The sequence below is a fragment of the Stegastes partitus genome, unplaced genomic scaffold, assembly GCF_000690725.1.
Source record: "Stegastes partitus isolate 25-593 unplaced genomic scaffold, Stegastes_partitus-1.0.2 Scaffold970, whole genome shotgun sequence".
NCBI classification, from domain to species: Eukaryota; Metazoa; Chordata; class Actinopteri; family Pomacentridae; genus Stegastes; species Stegastes partitus.
In genome coordinates, this window is record NW_007578701.1 from 61,582 (window position 1) to 80,471 (window position 18,890).

The 18,890-nt window shown below is 39.1% G+C and overlaps 1 protein-coding gene across 1 annotated transcript in view; it reads left to right on the plus strand.

The window, feature by feature from the left end:
• The window catches only part of egfem1 (EGF-like and EMI domain containing 1), a 61,257-nt gene that overhangs the window by 8,657 nt on the left and 33,710 nt on the right, over positions 1-18,890 (plus strand). The window contains exons 5-9 of the mRNA XM_008294538.1: positions 11,618-11,740; positions 15,168-15,290; positions 16,500-16,625; positions 17,042-17,164; positions 18,247-18,369. Coding sequence (XP_008292760.1) covers positions 11,618-11,740; positions 15,168-15,290; positions 16,500-16,625; positions 17,042-17,164; positions 18,247-18,369 — 618 coding nt within the window. The remainder of the gene's footprint in view (positions 1-11,617; positions 11,741-15,167; positions 15,291-16,499; positions 16,626-17,041; positions 17,165-18,246; positions 18,370-18,890) is intronic.

Consider the following 18,890-nt stretch of genomic DNA (forward strand, 5'->3'; position numbering starts at 1 on the left):
GGCCTCTAAGAAGGTGCTGTAGCTAAGATGTGTATGCTGTTGTGTCCAGTTTAAAAGTAAGGGTTTGGACTTCTTGAATTAGCTTTCTAGTAGTAATCTCCAAATAACTTAAGACTGGTCCAAGGACCATTTTGTAAATTGTTAACTGTCTTCCAATGGCTTTTAAATATAGCTCAAAAATATTAGCACCTGGGGAAGACTTTATAAAATGACCTGGTAATGTCCTCTTTTGATATTGAATATGTCCTTTATGACTCCTCAGCCTGTGTTTCATCCCCTCTCTTCCACTGCTTCCACCAATCTTTGGCCGTAATATCATACCTCCCTGCAAATCTACTCAGGATTAATTTTACTTGTACCGCTTCAAACCTGAGTAAGAAAGTTGATGAAACGATTTGTCTCTCAAACTGGAAAGTAATATAATCTCCTTCAGAGTACTGGAAGTAATTAAGCTCAAAGATGCATTTAAATAAAAATGTCATGATGTGGTTGCAATAAAAACATAGTTGAGAAAGAATAAATACATCAAGTCCAAAGTTTGATTTGGTAAAAAAAGTGTGGTGTTAGGGTCAGTTCTGGTATGAGAAACCAAGTGTAAAAGACGATGTCTTACTAGCTCCGGTCATTGTTCTCACAGCCCTAGAGAACAGTAATGTCTTTTCCAGGTTTGGAATGAATCCTCCACCGTAAGTTACCCAACATACCACACAGAGACTTATCTTCCTGAAGACTTTTTCATGCATTCAGTTCTATTGCTGAGCTGCAGGTCAATTATAAGCATTTAGTTTTGACTCCAGAGCCTCTTGTACTTTAATTTCCCACAGTTCTTTATCTGCATGAATAGATTTTGGGACAGCTGTTTAAAGTTCCAAACTAAGTTGTTGTGATTAAATGAGGTCCTAACACAGTTTGTTCCTGTTTATTGGACACCAAGCAAAAGGCCCAGTTAAAGATTAAAAGGCTTGAATGTGTCAGAAGCGTGCAGCAAACAGTAATTCATTTAGGATATGATAGGAACCATATGGTTGTAATGATGGTGGGCCTTATTACTTGTTTTGGTTGTGTTTCAAAGGCTCCTTTAACCAAAATTTAGTCGCTGGCCACTGTGGTGTTGAAGTTTGGGAGGTGTGGATGTCATAATGTTTCTTGTTTTTATAAGAACTGCAGTGCAGACGGTACAATTACCTCCGTCAGGTTAGTCACTGCTTTGTCTAGTGGCTCTCATGTTCTTCTTATTAGTGGTTACGGAGAAGGTTCACTGAAACTATATTAGCTTCAACTTCAGAGATTACCAGACACAGATACAGCTGGCTGGTCTGGTGTAATATGAACGGAATTATTGAGTAATCACAACTTTTCCTCTTAGACATTGTCTTTGGACGCCCAGAAGAAAAAATATTTCAAAAATGTTACTTAAAGTGATTACCAATCAGTAAAACATTTAGTTAAAAGCCACTGATGCTCCCAGCAGGATACATCAGACAGGATATAGACTAAAGCTTTGCTGAAATACTAATTTCAGCAACGAAAAAAGAGCCGGGATCAGCTGAAAAAAATAAGAATGAGAGAGAAAAAAAGACCGGATCCAAATAAAGTACATACTGGCAAGAGGGACAGTCTTCTAAGATTAAATCTTTCCTCTGGGTAGAATTAAAAGGCTGAGCAGTTTATTCTTTTATCCAAAGCTGCTGTACTAAAAGTGCAGTATCATATTGTTTTTCCACTTACAATGTTACAGGTACCACTAGTACTATTTCTGTTATTTCTTTTTTTTTTATCACTATCAGGGAACTAAAGTTGAACATGAAGTCCTGTGACTAATAGTGATTGAATGACAGAGGATTAAATGAGGAAGTCTGTAATGTCAGCAAATAGACAGTGTGGCCACAGACATGTGGCCTTTCTGGTGGATAAACAAAGGTGTTTTAAAAAAAAAACAAAAAAACAAAACAACAAACTCCACCATGAAATTGAATATTTCCTTGTCATTCGCTAACATTGTTGTATTTATGGGGTGTAAAGTGGTGATGCAATGGTTAGCACCTTCTCCAGTTTCCTCTCTTAGTCAGAAGGCATGCAAGTTAGGTTAATTGGTGATTGTAAATATTCCAGATCTGTGACTGTGAGCATGCATAGTTGTATGTCTCTCTGTCTTAGTCCTATAATGACCTGACAACCTGTCCAGTGTGTACCAAGCCTCTTGTCCACTGTCAGCTGGGATAGGCATGAGAGCTCCCACAACCCCTTGCTAATGGATGGAGGGATGGATGGATGGATGGATGCCTTCTTTATGGCTTGTGTTCCTCCTTTTCCTGTTTTCATTCCACATGTCCACCATTAACTGTGTGGATGTAAGAATCATATGCCAAGACTTGAAGGTAGCTGGTCTGACAGGAGACCACACTGGGCAATCCAAGTGCTACATGCTTAGCATAGCTATCAGAGGAGGAAGCTCATTAGAGGCCTAATGGCTGCCATATGGTGGGGAAGTTTTCACACACTAAACACGCACACCCTCATCTCTCCAAATGCATTAGGGCACCATTGTTTATCAGGTTAATGCTGAATGGCTCGGAGCTAATGGTGTGTGTGATTAACCATGTGCTCCCGAGGCTCACTGTGAGAATCTTACAGTAGCAGTGGCGGTTATCTTCCATAAACTTGGTTTGTCTATGGCCCTCTAGTGTCAGCATTACTTTGAGGAAAATTCGCTTCTGATAAAGAGGCCCCTTGTGCGATCCTTCAAGTGGGCATATTACATTCTTCGTTCACTTAAACCTGCGTTGAGCAGAGTAGAAAAAGCAACATAAACTTCTTTTGGCCTGGAAAACTGGAAAACTATCTGTTAATGCAGCTGTTTGGCTACAGAGCAAGGAAGTTCAGTATTAATTGTTTTTCAGCATGAATTTTTGGAGAAGCTTTATTGTCATTCTTGGTCTTTTTGGAAGATGCTGTCTTTCCCTTTTGTTGTTTTGTGGAAGACTATCACAGAGCTGAACTTGCAAACCTGGTGCAAGTCTTTGGATATACAAACCTTACTAGGTTTCAGACCAACTTGAGATTCTGAACGGCAATAATACATTTTTATTTTAAGGTGAACTATTACTTTAACAGGGACCTACACTATGAAGGAACTGGTGAATGGAAAAATATATGACAACAGCAAATAGCAATGGCAGCACTGACACTGAGTACTTATGTTACATTATGGTTCTCGGAAACAGAAGAGAGTCAGAATGCTCAGACATTGTTTCATTGTTAACTTTATCGACTGGTATTAAACATAATCCAAGATTAAAATCCATTTTCAGTGCATTTTTGTTTCCTATGCACTAATCATGTTTATTCCATGTCTGTGAATCAGTCACTTTTTTTTTGACATACCATGAAGTCCCGTATCTGCAGAACAGAAGGCATAATTCTACGGCCATATTTTGTCCTTTCTGTAGAAGAGATTTTCTCTCCTATCTGTGGGAGAACCAAACAGGATAGCTTTTCCAGATGTAGAAGAACCAAGTCAGGCTTTCACTGAGATACAAGGCACAAGTTAACACAAGACTTTCAGGGCAGGTGGGTGTCCTGTTCTATTTTTTCCCTCAGTTAAGAAGGTATGTTTTACTTTTGGATACCCTCTTTCAGAACACTGCATTTGTTCATTATTGAGTTAATGGAATGAGTGTATTTGTATTCCTGATGTAATAGTGCGAAAAGAAAAAAAAACAAAAACAGAGCAGCACCCAGTTTTCATCATTCAAGTCATTTTTTTTCACTGAAAGGAAACAAATTAAGTTTAATGAATGCTATAAAAAATGAAAGAGGCAAAAAATATGTGCACAGGAAGTGAAAAATCTGTGTGTCAGTAAGCTTGTCACATCTGATTCAAACATAAACTATATGGTCTCTGAAATTCTTGCTATTTTAAAGCATGAATGTTGCATTGAAGGACAAATGAGAAACACGTGAGCTACTGAGTGAGGCGACCACAAAAAGTACACGATTAATGGTTCGTCAAGTAAACAGCTCAGTGAGAAGATTCCCGTATTGATGAGCCACATGGACAAATCCAACAGATAACAAAACACTCACAATTTGACTCCGCATTACCAAACACAACCTCTATGCTCCTTGTCTCCGTTACTGCCTGCTTGAATAAGGACATAATGACAGTTGGCGTTCTTCCTAAACATTCAGAGCTGTGATTGATCTTGTCCCTTTTTCAAGCTTGCCAAATCTTGACAACAACCGTCCTTTTGTCTCATCATTACTTGCTACTGAGCGGATTGTTAAAGCTCACTTTCCTCTCTGTGACAGGTTCCTTAAAGCTTCTCAGCTGTCTTTGAATGACCTTTGACCTTTGATCTGGTTCACTGGGGCTTGTGTTTTTCCTACTAGCATTCGATGGAGCAGTTCTTCCCTCAGCTAAAATGCTTCCTAAACTAACCAGTAAGTGTAACTAATTTTCTGTCATCGTGACCTCCTGCCTTACTATCATCATTACCATCATGAACACATTTTTTTAACTTGCATCTCAGCATTATCATATTATAGATTATTGGCAAACAGCAGGGATTTCACAGGTTTATTAATTGATGTTTAGAAGAGCAATCGAAGAGCGTTTCTTGTTTCCTGATGTTTCCATGGTGCTTTTTGATCGCTGGTGCTCCAGCTGTCTTATTGTTGAGATGAATGTCTGTATGACATGATTGTTGTGGACTTCGACAATTGCCTGTCCAAGTTATTACTAGTTTGGGTAAGCATTCCTTCCCTGTGTTCATTTGTTACAATAGAAATGTGGGAAAAAAGACTTAGAAACAGTAGGAAATACAAATCATTCCTGCTCAGGACTCAAATTCCATCCAATAAGAAAGAATCAGTAAATCCAATCAGTTTTGAGTATCCGTTATGACAACTGAGGTCTGATATCTAAGACATCTGCATTCTTTGAACGGTACTGGGAGACATACTAGGCAGCTGTTTCCTGCTGATTCAGTTATTGATCTTGACTTGTATCTTCTAATGCTTCTAACATGAGGAGGATGGACACATGCACAGTGGAAGGTTTGTTGATTTATTTAACGTCCGTGTGCTTCAAATAGTTTTTCTAGCGGGAGGAAGTATGTTGGTCCTTGGAGAAATTGGAAAGGGGAGGTACTGTACTGCAGAGGACAGTAATGTCAATAACACCTAATGAGATATGCAGGAATCAGGACTTGGTGGCCGATGCTTGTCTGCAGAGGACACAAGAGCATTCAAGCAGCTGTTTGTTCTCTCCGTTACCTGATGGGAAACTATTATCACCCCATTCATAAGCCAATAGGAGACCAGCACTTTCCATTAGATTTTTTTTCAAGACGTACAGACAAATGTATACATTCGAAAGCTGCAATAGTGTTTCCATGTAAGTCGCTATTTTGTATAATATAGCACAAATAAAGTGTGTGTCAGAGACAAACTGACACACTGTCCTACACACTTAAACACATGCAGGTATGTTTCCAAAATCATAAAAAAACAATGACATTGTGTTGAGGTCAGTGGTATGTGTCATCTATTCTGTCAGTCAGTGAGTGAGATGAAGATTGATGATGTAAATTTGTAGGTCTGAGGCTCAGAGGCCACATGAGGAGGTCGGTGGTGGTGAATGGTGAGGAAGAGCCTCCAGGGACCTGGAGCTAAAGGAAGTTCTGCGCTTTAGTTTAGAAGAGTTGCAGTACTTTATGACAGTTTTGATAAGCTACAAGTTTTCTTTATACCCAAACAATAGACGGTGGCAAGAGCTCTTTTCTTCAGGTTTCCAGTGGTGGAAAAAGTGTTCCTTGTTTGAGTAAATTTAGCAAAATGACAATGTAAAAACACTTAATTGTAAGTCAAAGTCCTGCATTAAAAAATCTAGATAAGTAAAAGAATATTAGCGACAAAATGTTGCAAAGTACTAGTATTGGTTTGGTCTCATTGACTGATATATTGTTATTTGATATCAGTAAATTATCAATACTGAAACGTGGTGCAGCATGTTATTGTTGTAGCTGCTGAAGGCGGAACCAGTTTCAACTACTTTTTATGCAGTTTTAAATAAAAAGACACCAAATAAATCTGAGGGGCCACTGGATTTTTATTGCGAGAGAAAACCAGAAAGTTTTGATTCACAAATAGTTTCCAGTTCAGACTTTTCCCTCCAGCGTTTGATATTCTGTTGAGATGTTGGGTCATTTGAACATTTACTGAAATAAAACCTTGTTAAAAGCCTGTGAGAAGAACTTGCTTACTTTCCACCACTGCAGGTTTCCCTACTATTATCATTTGATGTCTCAACAGAAACTAGTGGAAACCTTAGAAATAAGTGTATGTTTGCCAGAGGAATGAAATGATTACGCAATGTGTAAGATAGAGTAAGACTGTCTTGTCTTTTGAAACCTGTTATCTCGGAGGATAAAAGGTCCGCAAGTGACATCAGGCAAGTCTATAGAGACCTATTATACTTGACTCATTTCATGCATGTGTGTATGGATCCATGTGTGGTACTTACATGTGGGTGGCCTGTCTATTAAATCCAAATTCCTGACAGCTGAACCAAGGCAGAAATAGTTATCTTAATGCCTGCATGTGCCAAGACTAACGCTGTTCAGATGCAAAATCAAATAGGATGGTTTCCATCAATGAAATTCTCAAACCTTGTGTGGGTCACAGTTAATCTAAAATTTTACGGATTCTGTGAGGGAATAAGGAGCTGTTGACATGCACGTAACAACACACTGCATGCTGGGCTAATGAACAAATAATCCACCCAAGGCCATCCGAGAGGCATCATCTGTAACCATTTACGATTACTTTTCTTCTCTAGCTATGCACAACAATGAATACAAACTGTTCAACATTTAAATTCAAAGCTTCGTGTTTTAACCTAAAAGTATGGTGTGTCCACTGATTTTAGAAAAGCATGGAGCATGTGTGACTTCACATGCATGTTATGTTTCTAAAGAAATGTTATAAAGTTTCAATTTGGGTTTATTGCTTTCCACCATCTTTGTGAGGTGTAAGAGCCAAAGCAATATAATTTGTGATCCTGGGAGGAGCTCAGGTGGGACAAGTAGAAATCTACAGGAGTGAGTTTTAAGGTTATATACACCCAAACTGCACAACTCCCTTTTTGTACTATTATTAACTTTTAGTGAGACAAAATGTAGTGAGTAGAAATATTTTTCCAAATTTTGTAACCAGTTACTTTTCATAAAGTCGCTGTGCATATTGTTAATGTTGTTGCCTTGTGTTTATACCTTCTGTGACCTTGATCTACATGCTGATTGTTAGCAGGAAGAAAGCAAGAAAGTTCTTGGTTTGAACCTGCTGTTCGACTGGAGCCTTTCTGTGTGCAGTTTGCATGTTCTCCCAGTGCCTGTGTGGGTTTTCTGCAGTGTAAATGTGATGTGATGAACTGGTGACCTGTCCAAGGTGCACCTCTCGCCCAATGTTAGCTCTAATAGGCTCCAGCCCCCTATGACCCCCTACAGAATAAAGTTTGAATAGGTGATGGGTGGAAGGATGGAAGCAATGATATAAATCTAGACTTTTATGTTCTTTTTCTCCAAGACAATATTGTTTGTAAGTATAAAAATATCTTTAAAGCCATTGCGTATGACCTCAAAGCGTGCAGTATGGCTTCTTCTCATCTTTGTCTTAAGAGTAAAACTATTTAGCAGATGTCATCCTCTCACCCAGTGATGTAAGGCCCTGAACTTTTGCATATTTAAGTGACATTTTCATTCTCTTTTAATTTCTAGACCTTGCTGTAAATCTACTTTACGGTGTTAATAAGCTCTATTCTTCACCTCATTCACAGTGATTGTTAAATAAACTGCCGAGTGTCTTGGCTGCATGCACGGTAGACTTTCATAAATACATCATCTGTATGGTTAAATCACGTCCTGAAAATTTGGTCCAACAGTCATTTTGCTAACAAGTAAGCTTTTCTCACGTTAAAGCATTTTTACACCAGATATATCTTCATCTGATCACTGTCAGCTTAGGCCAGACACACAGAGCCTGACTGGGCCAAGCCACAAAGTTAAAAAAAAACCCAAATTGTGAAGCCATACCAGTACATATCTGAATATTAGACCGCTTGATGTTTTAGTTGACTTAGCTTTTCTTTGAGGTTACAGTTGAACTGAGGGTATATTTAAGAATGATGATCATTAATGCAGCTTGCTTAGAAATAAATAAAGATTGCAACATTGTAGGCGTCAATGACACTTCAGTCTTAAAGCAACAGATGATTCACTGCCCTGCAAACCCAATGTTACCCAGATCTCAACTCTAAAATGCTTTGAAAGGGACTAAATGAATGTGTCTCCAAATATGGTCTACCTCTCCCTCTCTCTCTCTGCTTGGCATCTTGATGATGATGGCAAATGACCCTGAGTTAATATGGAGAGCTCGTTAAGGCTCTCAGGGGCTGCAGGATCAAAGTATGGATGTGTAAGGGGGGCAGGGCCCTGAGGTTAAGAGTCTATGTCACTTTCCTGCGAGTTGATGAAAAGTGCAGAGCAGGGTTGTGTCTCTGTGGGCAGCTATGGGTGTGTGTGTGTGGGTTTTTCAGGGTTGGACAGAAAGTTTCCTAGATCCCCCCCAGTGAAGGGGAATGCTGGACTACTGTGCAAAGGAAAGTCTTGTAAAGGCCAATGGAGGTCAATGCAGCATAGACGGCCAGGAAGGGGCAATGAGAGTTGAAAAGCTGCAGTAAGCAGTGTTCCCCTGCCTTTTTTAAAAATATATTTTGCTGAGGACAACAATGTTACAACCATTACGAAAATCTGCTTATGTAATGCAATCACAACATGCTAATTAATCTTTTTTTTTTTTTTTTTAGTATAACAACTCTGGTAAATATGAGTCAGCTAACACACAATAATCTGCACAACCCATCATCATCTGTAAAAATTCCTGAAGCAAAGTCTATTCCTCCAGATGACCCAGTTAACCCTGCATGCCCTCAGAAACTAAGTGTGGGTGTGGCCTGAAAAAGAAATATGGCGACCCATCCTTAGTTTCTGAGGTCCTGCAGAATTCTGCAGATTTGTTTTTGTCTTATAATCACTAGTGTAGAGAAGAAACATTCGTGCTGTTAGCATATTTACCTCAGCTACTGTTTTTTTTTTTTTTGTGGTTTATTCCGCCTACTGTAACGTGTTCTCATACAGCACCTCTTCCTTGCCACATGCACACATGGTTGTAATAATTCAGCACCACTCGTCCAAACTACTGTACTTTGCATCCCATCAAGTGAAATAATCTGAGTAGGCGATTGATAACAAATCTCACATACTCAGCTGGAGACAATTTTGCCCAAATGGATTGCTGTGTTTTCGTACCATTATCAGGCAGTAGCTCTCACAGACTTTTTTTTTTTTAAAGCTGTGTTTTTGTGTTTACTCCTGCATGCAGATGTATGGAGACAGAAACACTATCAAAATTTTTATCTAAACAGCAGAGACCGTTTTTCATACCCCGCTGTCTTTTTATAAAACTGGCCAGGTTGTCTGTTGCTCTGCGGGTGTCTTCCCCCTCCTGGACCAGCAGGAGAGTCCTGGCAAAAACCTTGGTCTACACATTTAACATGTCTAAAACAGTTTTTTTCCTCATGTTTTTTATATTTTTATTTTTTCTTTGTTTCTTGGCAATGTTGCTTATTGGCCATGCATTTCGCTGTATGTGCTTTAGATTAACCTTTGCGTAAATACTTTAACACCACAAGATTAGGGGCATTACGCTGCTCGTTTTATGCTCACAAAGCCTAAACCAATGTTAAAAACCTTAAACAAGCTCAGTAATGATCAGATTCACTTCCTTGTGAGTTGTGGGAAACTTTAACAAAGTATCTGTCATCTGATACAACACCATTGTAAAGACTGACAGGTTTGTTGTGCGCTCTCAATCTACACAACGGAGCTGCCAAACATCTTGTTCCTCTAAAGCACGCTGTTTTCTTCTTTTTGCTATCTCCCATCTGTTTCTAGTCTTTCTCCAAGTTGTGCTTCTGAACTCTCCTGAGATAAACAAATGATTGCCAATGTACAGTTAGGGACCACATTCAATCTTTTTAACAGATGGGGACAAAATATTAAATAACGTTTCCTTACTGCTTTGGTCATACTCTTTGACAGGAGGTGTCTGTGGAAGTGCAACGCATCTCTAAGTCTGTAGGCATCACATTTTTCCAAACCAGTCATTCAACACTATATCATTTGTAAGCCTGGCTATGTTGCTGCATGGACAGGAACTACAGTGGCACATCAGGATAAAGTTAATTTAGTGATTTTGACAGTAAATATAATACTGTGCCTAGGAATACTTTCATTTGCTCTTTTTAGCACAAGAGAATTATAATAATAATTTTATTGAAGATGACTTCATGGAAATTGATCATTTAGCCTTTTCTGACAGAGCTTTGGTTTTCCTTATTTCCCTTCATTACACGTCATTTCTACTTATTAGAGTATGACGTGAACAAATCATAAATGCTGCTAAAAAAAAAAGGATTACTTCAACATCAGTGATTTCAGTAAAGTAGAAGCAAGGTGGAGTGCTTGTATATATTAAATGCATTCCATATAGGTTGCAATCAAGAAAATTCTGTGAAAACCAGCAATAAATCACAATGTTTTCCTTATTTACCTGAATGTGGCTACTGTAATCATTTACAGCATTAGCCCAGATGTTGGCTGTCACAAATCGTAAGCCAATATTCAGTCAAACATGAAAATGACATTTATATTAATTAATCTCTCTCACGTGGCATAGATTAGTAATATTACTACTTTTCTGTTGTTGAGCTTCATGGATATTCGAGTATCAGCTGTCTTTAAAGGCACTTTAAAGGAATTAGCAACCCAGTGTCACCACGTTTGCTAGAAGCTAAACACAAAACCCAACTGGTGAAAGATAAAAATAAATAAAAAGGAAAAAAAAAAAAAAAAAAAAAAAAAAACAATATAAGATTTATTTGGATTAGATACATATTAATGGCTGTAATGTGTTTTATGTGAAGTGATGTAGTAGAAGTTCATTGGTCTGCTTATAAAGATTTCAAATCAAATCAAATCAAGTTTATTTGTTACATACACAATTGTGTTGTGTACCTGGTCCGGCTTATAAGCACAAAACAAGGTACAGTGCAAGAAACAAAGAACAAAAAGCCAGTGTAGGTATATTTACAAGGATATTTATCTCAGTCTTATGAATTAAGTTGGTGAACTGCAATTTGTGGGAAGATGCAACTTAGAGATTATCCACTTCTTTTCATTTTGCCTCACGAGTGCACTGGTCCATAAAGATCGGCAGCACACTTAATAGAAACAGTTTTTGACTCTGATATCAAAGCATTTCTGTCACAGAGATTACCTCAAGAGGCAGCTGGGTCACGATTAACACCGTGATGAGGGAAATTATATGGTATAGTAGATTCTTTTTAATGCTGAAAAGGCAAAACACAGAAAGACGCCTGCAAAGGGGGAGAAGGGTTAGCTTACCGTGGGCTAAAAAGCTGTTTCTCCTCACAATTGTTTTAGTGTTTTGTGGAGTGTGCTTTATGCTACTAAACCTTTCAATCCTTTTCTTTCAGATGTTAACGAATGTGAAGTGGATGAGGGCGGCTGCGAGGGCTACTGCTGCAACACCATCGGCAGCTACTACTGCAAGTGTCCTGAAGGCAGTAGACTGGGTCCAGATGGCAAAGCCTGCCATGGTAAGATGGACATCTGGCTATGGTTGGTGTGCACAAACACAGGCAGACTTTAACCAGGCTCTCTGCCCAGCCAAGGGTTTACTGCGTTGTTTTATGAATGGAAAACTTCTTTTCAGTTTAGAGTGTGAATGAATTGATGTTGAACATGGCTGTTTTGTTTCCAAATTTAGTACAAAAAAATCGAGTGTGATGAATGCTACAGCTATGCTTTAACTACCCGGTGGAGTTTTTAACCTGTAGTGGGTCAATGGAGTAGTTTTTAAGAGGTTTGTGTGAATTATGTATGTATTGGAAGAAAACTAATCAACTTTTTAATTGATTTAAAACTAAACTTTTATAGAGCGTTTTGCACAGATCAAACAGAAATGTCTTCATTCTTACCTCAAACACCGGAGTATTTTGCTTTCCTGCCTAAGTTTACCTTTAGTCCTAAGTCATAAGGACATTATATATTGAGGTAAATGTTAAAGATGTACTTTGTCAATCTCCCTATAGTTTGACAGCTTGATTAACAAGCTTTGCTGTAGTTTTCCTTGCATGTAGTTTTACTAATTTTTAAAGGAGAGTTTTGTTATGCCCCTTTTAACCTTCATCTACAGGTATAAATAGACAATCTGGCAAAGATTTTTCTGTCATTAATATGTACCTTGTGGATTTTTAAAGAATTGTCCATAAACAGCATCTGAACACACTCAACAAATAACATTACTTTCCACTAGTGTCCAAAAAACACATATGTTGCATCTAATTTGTGCCTTTATTTTACTACACATTACAGAAATTTCCAGCTTTGTGACTTTGAGTGAAACACATCCGATGATGAATGTGTAAGACTTATGCTGGAATATGTAGATATTTAGAATAATACTGTTGGTACATTGGTTGTCATTTACACTTTATACATGTAAATGAATGTGTGTTTGGTATCAGGTCAAACTCATCCGTATAAATGAGTTCAATGGCTCTCGTGGTTTTGCAGAAGTATTTATTCCATGTTGACCTACTGAAGACCTGCTAATCTGTCTAGACTTGAGGCTGTAAAGAGCAGGAATAACCACACAGGCAGCACTGCCTCTCATCTAACAGAAATATGCCGAGTTAGGTTGGGGCACTGAGGCCCATTTGTTCCTCAGAGCTGCAGGTGTGAACAAGTTTCCGCTGACCTTAAACCTTTAGGACAGGATATTGTCACTCTGTAATAATTTAAAGCCTGAGAAGTTACTGGAGAACTGGAGAAGTCGGACGGAAGCAGCTTCAGCAGCTGTGAAGTTCTTCTTTCACGGGTTTTTGTGTGACTCGTATGTGTGGTCGTATTTATTGGAAAAGACAGCAAGTTTGAGTTTAAACTGTAGCAGAAAGAGTTTATTTTATTTGCTTGAGACTTTTGCATTCCAGAAACTATGAGATTTGTAAAACTGCTTACTCTGATATCTTGAGGCACCAACATTGCTATTCTTTTATATATCCCTTAAGAAAGCACAAACATATCTAGATTCCTGCTCTCATATCACTGTGGCATACCCTCTCTTTGGTTTTCTGTAAATTCAGCTCCTGCTGCATTCCGACCACCTGTTGATTTTTTTTTCGCTTTGTGCCACTCAAGCAGAGCTCCCACGTATTCGGTGTGCCACTTTGTCTAGTTGTAGATGCTAGCTCAGCAGCTCAGCTCAGAGCCAGACGGTGTCACACGATACCATTCAGACCTCGTGCCCCCTGACCTCCGACACCACCGCCACCGCTGCCGGCCCTGCTCCCGCACGCACCGCCTCACCCATCGGTGAAAAGCTGCCATTGTGAGTCCCCCATTGAAATCCTTTCACATGAGGAGACCAATAAGTATATTAACCTTGACAAACCTCCCTCAGTGTCCATTGTTTTGCATTCTAAGCATCCTCTACAATAGCTGCTTGTGTGTTAAAGCACAAAAGAGCCGTGCTTCACAGGAGGTCGTATAGTGAATGTTTACTTCAACGTTCATGCAGATGTCCAAATAAATTGGGCAAACAAATATCCTTTTTCCTGATCACACTAGTCTTACACTTGGGTCATGAAAAGGATTATTTTACCAGCACACGGCCTCCACTTTAACATCCCTCCTCCCCATTGCTCCTATAATTGGACACAAGATAATTAAAATAGTCCTGAGATCATTTTGGAGCGAGCCTTTCCCACGGGTTTGCCAGGGAGGTGAGAGTGCACAGAGAGAATACATACACATACACAAACGAACGCACACACGCAAACTATTTGAAAATGATTCGTAATATTTACGCTGCTTAGGAAGTGCTCTGACCTCCGAGGAACCAGCGAAACGATGGTAGTGTTGTGCTTGCTCAAATAAACTGAACCACATGTTCCTAGTAACAAGAAAGGAGAAAGAACAGCACAATTTTACCCTCTTCGCACACTGTCAATGCTGGTGTGAGCCAAAAAGCCAGGGATGACATGCGGGAGGAGGCTGCATGATGCGTTGTCCAGATGTGTAGGATCGTCCTTAAATGGAGTGTTCAGGTATGCTGTCTTCACAGTTTGTTTCTGTCTCCGTGGAACTCAAGTCTCAGTTCGACACATGTGCAGCTATGTAGACGCTCCGCTGAGGTGCTGTGCAGGAAGCAAATTGATTGCATGCATACTACTGCACACACAGTATGATAAGCCATTCATCATTCACCCCAAAGACACTGTACATGCATGTTTCTTCCTAACAGCACTCAGAGCACAGGGTCAGTGTGGCATCATGTTGCTGGAGCAAGTGCTTGCTCACAGATGCATTAATTGTATTTATAGAAACTACATATAACAAAATTACTATTAGTAAGTGGGAATAGTGGGACCTCAGCAATACTCAAAGTACAATGTCTGCAAAAGGTAAAACAGAAAAAAAAAAACTGGAGACGTGGTCAAAATAACATAATTACAGCTCATTATCTGTAGTGCCGTAAAACCGTGCTTTTAATCTTCCCCTATTTGGCCCATTGCAAATGGAATATTTAATCATGCCGCCTCAAAGCTGGATGCAAGATTTTATGAAGGATATAAAAGCCTTGATTGCAAAATGCTTAATTTAAGCTTCCATTCATTTAAGACTTATTTTCCCACAGTTGACCAAAGTTGTCGATACTCATTGTTCAGCTGAGCTCTAATTTTTAATCTAAAACACGAATCAGTCAGAGAAGTTGTTTATGCGGCCTTCAGATTGTGCCATATTCATAAATAGAATGCTTGTAAATTAAATTTTAGAAACAGTCTAGTGAACTCAAATTTCTGTCTGACTTTTAACGACTTCTGTGGTGGTTTGAGGCTTTGTGCAGTTTTGTAGCAACATTCTGTTCCACAAATGATTGGATTGTGTGAAGAGTTTTTTTTATTTCTGCTCATATGAAATGCGTGTGTGTGTGTGTGTGTGTGTGCGTGTGTGTGTGTACAGATGTTAATGAGTGTGAGGAACTCAATGGAGGATGCCAGCAAACTTGTGTCAACATACCGGGCTCCTACCACTGCGAGTGCAGCGAAGGTTTCCGCATGCACACTGATGGTCGGACCTGCATTGGTGAGTAATAAACAAAAGTATTTATTACAACTTGTGGCAACCATTTTCTCTCTTCTCCTCCCACACACAGCATTTTTCCCACATTAATAATGCAGGGTTTTTTGGAAGGTTTTCTCTGTTTTGCGGAGGGAAATCACAGATACGTTTTTTAAAAATTTGCCTTCTGTGCTTTTAGGAATAGTTTTGAGAAATATTTGATTACACTTCAAATATTTATATCACTTGTCCCCTCCTTCAATTTTCCTTTTGGAGCTGGAGCCAGTAGCCAGTTAGCTTAGCATAAAAAGCTTAATAGGATATAAATGTATTAACTATGGCAGCATGGCCATCTGAGATTTCCTTATGTGCCCTTTTGGCTAATGGCCTCTTCACACATGGTGCAAACATGTGGCCCCTGTTGGCTCCCAGGAGACTTGTTTCACACTCTTTTCATTTCTTTCCAAAGTGTCTAGTGTGAGAGAAAACACAGAGAAGTACCTGCATGTTTAAATGTATACTTTATTACATAAAAGAATAGAAGTGCCGACTGCTGAGCTTCACTGAATAGTCTGTGTCCAGAGAAAGAGAACTTCTGACATGATTTAAAAGAGGAAATACAAGGTGGTAAAGTACTTTTTCCCTTTTTAGCACCATAAAACCTGTAGGTAATGAGAGAATTTGTTGCACGCTGAAAACCTGCACTCCTCTGTTTCTTTTGGTCCGATATATTTTCTCCTAATACTCCCATTTGCCAGCTGCAGCTTTGTATTAAAGGATAGATATAGGGGCAGAGTGATGGCTAATTGTGTCTGCTGAAGCCATCAGTGTTAAAAACCAGCCGTTCTTTCAGTTTTACAGCCTGGCTGTGTCATCATGTCTGTGTTTAGAGCACCCAGAAGGCGTACGGCTAATATTCATATTTGGCACGTCATTATGTCACAGGAGTGATAGGATGGAAAGATCATTAAAAAGTAACCATGGGTACCTCACTGGACCCTGGAATATCATTTTCCAGTTTCCAGCTTTTACCCAAGTGTTTTCCATAAGTATGCAGCTGCAGAATTTGAGGTGTGAAAGCCTGTTTGGATTGCCAACAAATTCAATTATATCTTGCTGTCCCCTGTGAAATGCTGTACAACTGTGAAAGTTTCACAACTATTAAAAGTATAAATGGACACCTGAGCTGATGGCTTTTATACTTATTTACAATTTCTGCTTTTTGTGTTTAAGCTGTGAATTCTTGTTCGGTGTTGAACGGCGGATGTGAGCACAGATGTGTGGACATGGGGAACAATCACTACAAATGTGAGTGTCGGAAGAACTATCAGCTGAAGAGAGATGGAAGACACTGTGAATGTAAGTCGTTCTTTTAAATCACTACAATAAGTTATCTGTCTGAGGTGCTTCAATGTGGACCAAGTTACAGCTCAAGCAAAGAATTTTTGGCTATTTCTAATGTGCAAGGCAGGAAAATGTAAAGAGAAAAAAAAAGGAATTTGAGGAGCGGGAATTCATATTAGTCTTCTTGGACCTTAACATGTATTTATTAGTTTTACGAGGGATCTTGTGATATCATTGCCAGATTCACAGTATGGGAAAGCGTTTTTGTGCAGTTTCTGAATAAGAAGGAAGAGGTGGCCCCTGCAGGAGTTAAATTTAGATGTTGCTCTAGAGTTGAGAATTAAAACTGCCATTACGAACCAACACAGAATAGTTGGACCTGGCTTTAGTTTTTTGGTTTATTTGTGTGTCTGTTTGTGTGTGTGTGTTAGTGAAGGACCCCTGTCAGGACAGGAATGGAGGCTGTGCCCAGCTGTGTGTTTCAGAAAATGACCGAGTTCACTGCAGCTGCCGACCCGGTTTTACACTGCCCGGAGATGGCAAGAGCTGTGACGGTGAGGAATTTCTCTCTCACACACACTCATGCACACACAAAAAAATACACATCAGACAGCTACAGCAGCAGTTCACCAACTGACATGGGACACCTTTTTAAAGTATGTAAAGTCAGCACAGCAGCACTGAAAAGCAGGAGATAAAATTATGCAATTGTGGGAATTTTACTGGCACCCATCCAATGATATCCAGATTTTCGCCTGTGGTTCAGCTTCAGAGCTACATCAGTTGCGACATCAGCGGATGACTGTTTCAAATCGTTTGGCATTCTTGTCAACAGTTTTTTTCTGAAAAAGCATTTTTTATCCTCTTTTCTCTACTTTTGTGTTTTTCAGTAAAATAGTCACGAAACCACCCACTAGGGAGCTTTTGACACATTGTTCTGGTTCAGAAAATCATTCAACAATGGGAAAAGAATAACTGCACCACTGTTTAAAAGAATTACATTTATGGTTTTTCCATAAGTTACAGCCACATTCAAGCTCTGTTTGGAAGCAAAGCAATCTGCCCTACAACGGACCTGAATCACTCTGGGCCTGATGTTGGAAACTGTCCTCACGATTCATCTCCCTTACATTTCTTCTGCTCCTGGAGAGGCCAAAGTAATGCGAACCCTGACAAAGCCTTCTTTTCAGAGGAAGAAGTGGCTATATTGTTTGGAAATCCTTTACACATTCATTCATTTTTAAGATGGCAGCACTTACTAAGAAGTGTGACTTAGACTCCAAGTTGGTGTATGATCTATTTGTGTCAGTACAAATGTGTGCTTGTTTCAAAAACTATTTTTTATTGCAATATGAAACCCTTCTGCTCCTCAGAGTCAGCTGCTTCTTGGCCAAGAGAGTCAACATACTTAATTCCAGTAAATAATTTGAAGACTACAAGACATTTATCAACTCCATGAGCTCCTCAACATGACCCTGAGACACATTGTTGTGTTTTGCAACATTATAAAGCAGATGAATCTCTGATACAATCTGTCTGCTCATGTAATTTTTTTTCTGTCTTTGTGCATCTGTCTACATTTGCCACATCTGTGTAAACAAGCACATCTGTGTGGATTAATATCTGTCTCCTATAGACATTGACGAGTGCAGCTCCGGCCGTGCCAAGTGTTCCCATGGTTGTGTCAACATGCTGGGTTCCTTTAGCTGTGTGTGTCATCCGGGTTTTGAACTTGGTGCTGATGGGAAACAGTGCTACCGTGAGTAAAGAAAGTAGAAGACTGAATCCACCTACTGCTGTATCTTTCTTTGAGAAAATGTGTAGATCACCTTCCCTCAAATTCTCTGCATAATGTCAGTTAAAAAAAAAGAAAAAAAATCATAGAACACATGGATCTTGTAAACAAGGAAAAGAAACCAGCGGAACAATAAATTATTCACACTTCATTGCTGACCATTTGTAAATTTAACTTGTTTGTCTGGTAAAGTTTTACACAATTTTTATGGTCACAAACTTATCATTTTCTCTGTATAAAACACACCAGTGCCTATTTAGCTTCTTGTATTTTGTAACTTTAATGTGTCTGCAGTTTGTTACCAAGAAAAAGAGAGTTGGGCAGGACAGACTGACACTTGAAGTTAAACATGCTTGAATAGTTATTCACTTCATGGCTGTAAATGAAAGAAAGATAGAACTTTGATACCATTAAGGGAATCAAGCTGCCCTGTAACTTGTGTGTATTCTTGCAACACTTTTCCTTTCCTTGAAAACATCAAGAGT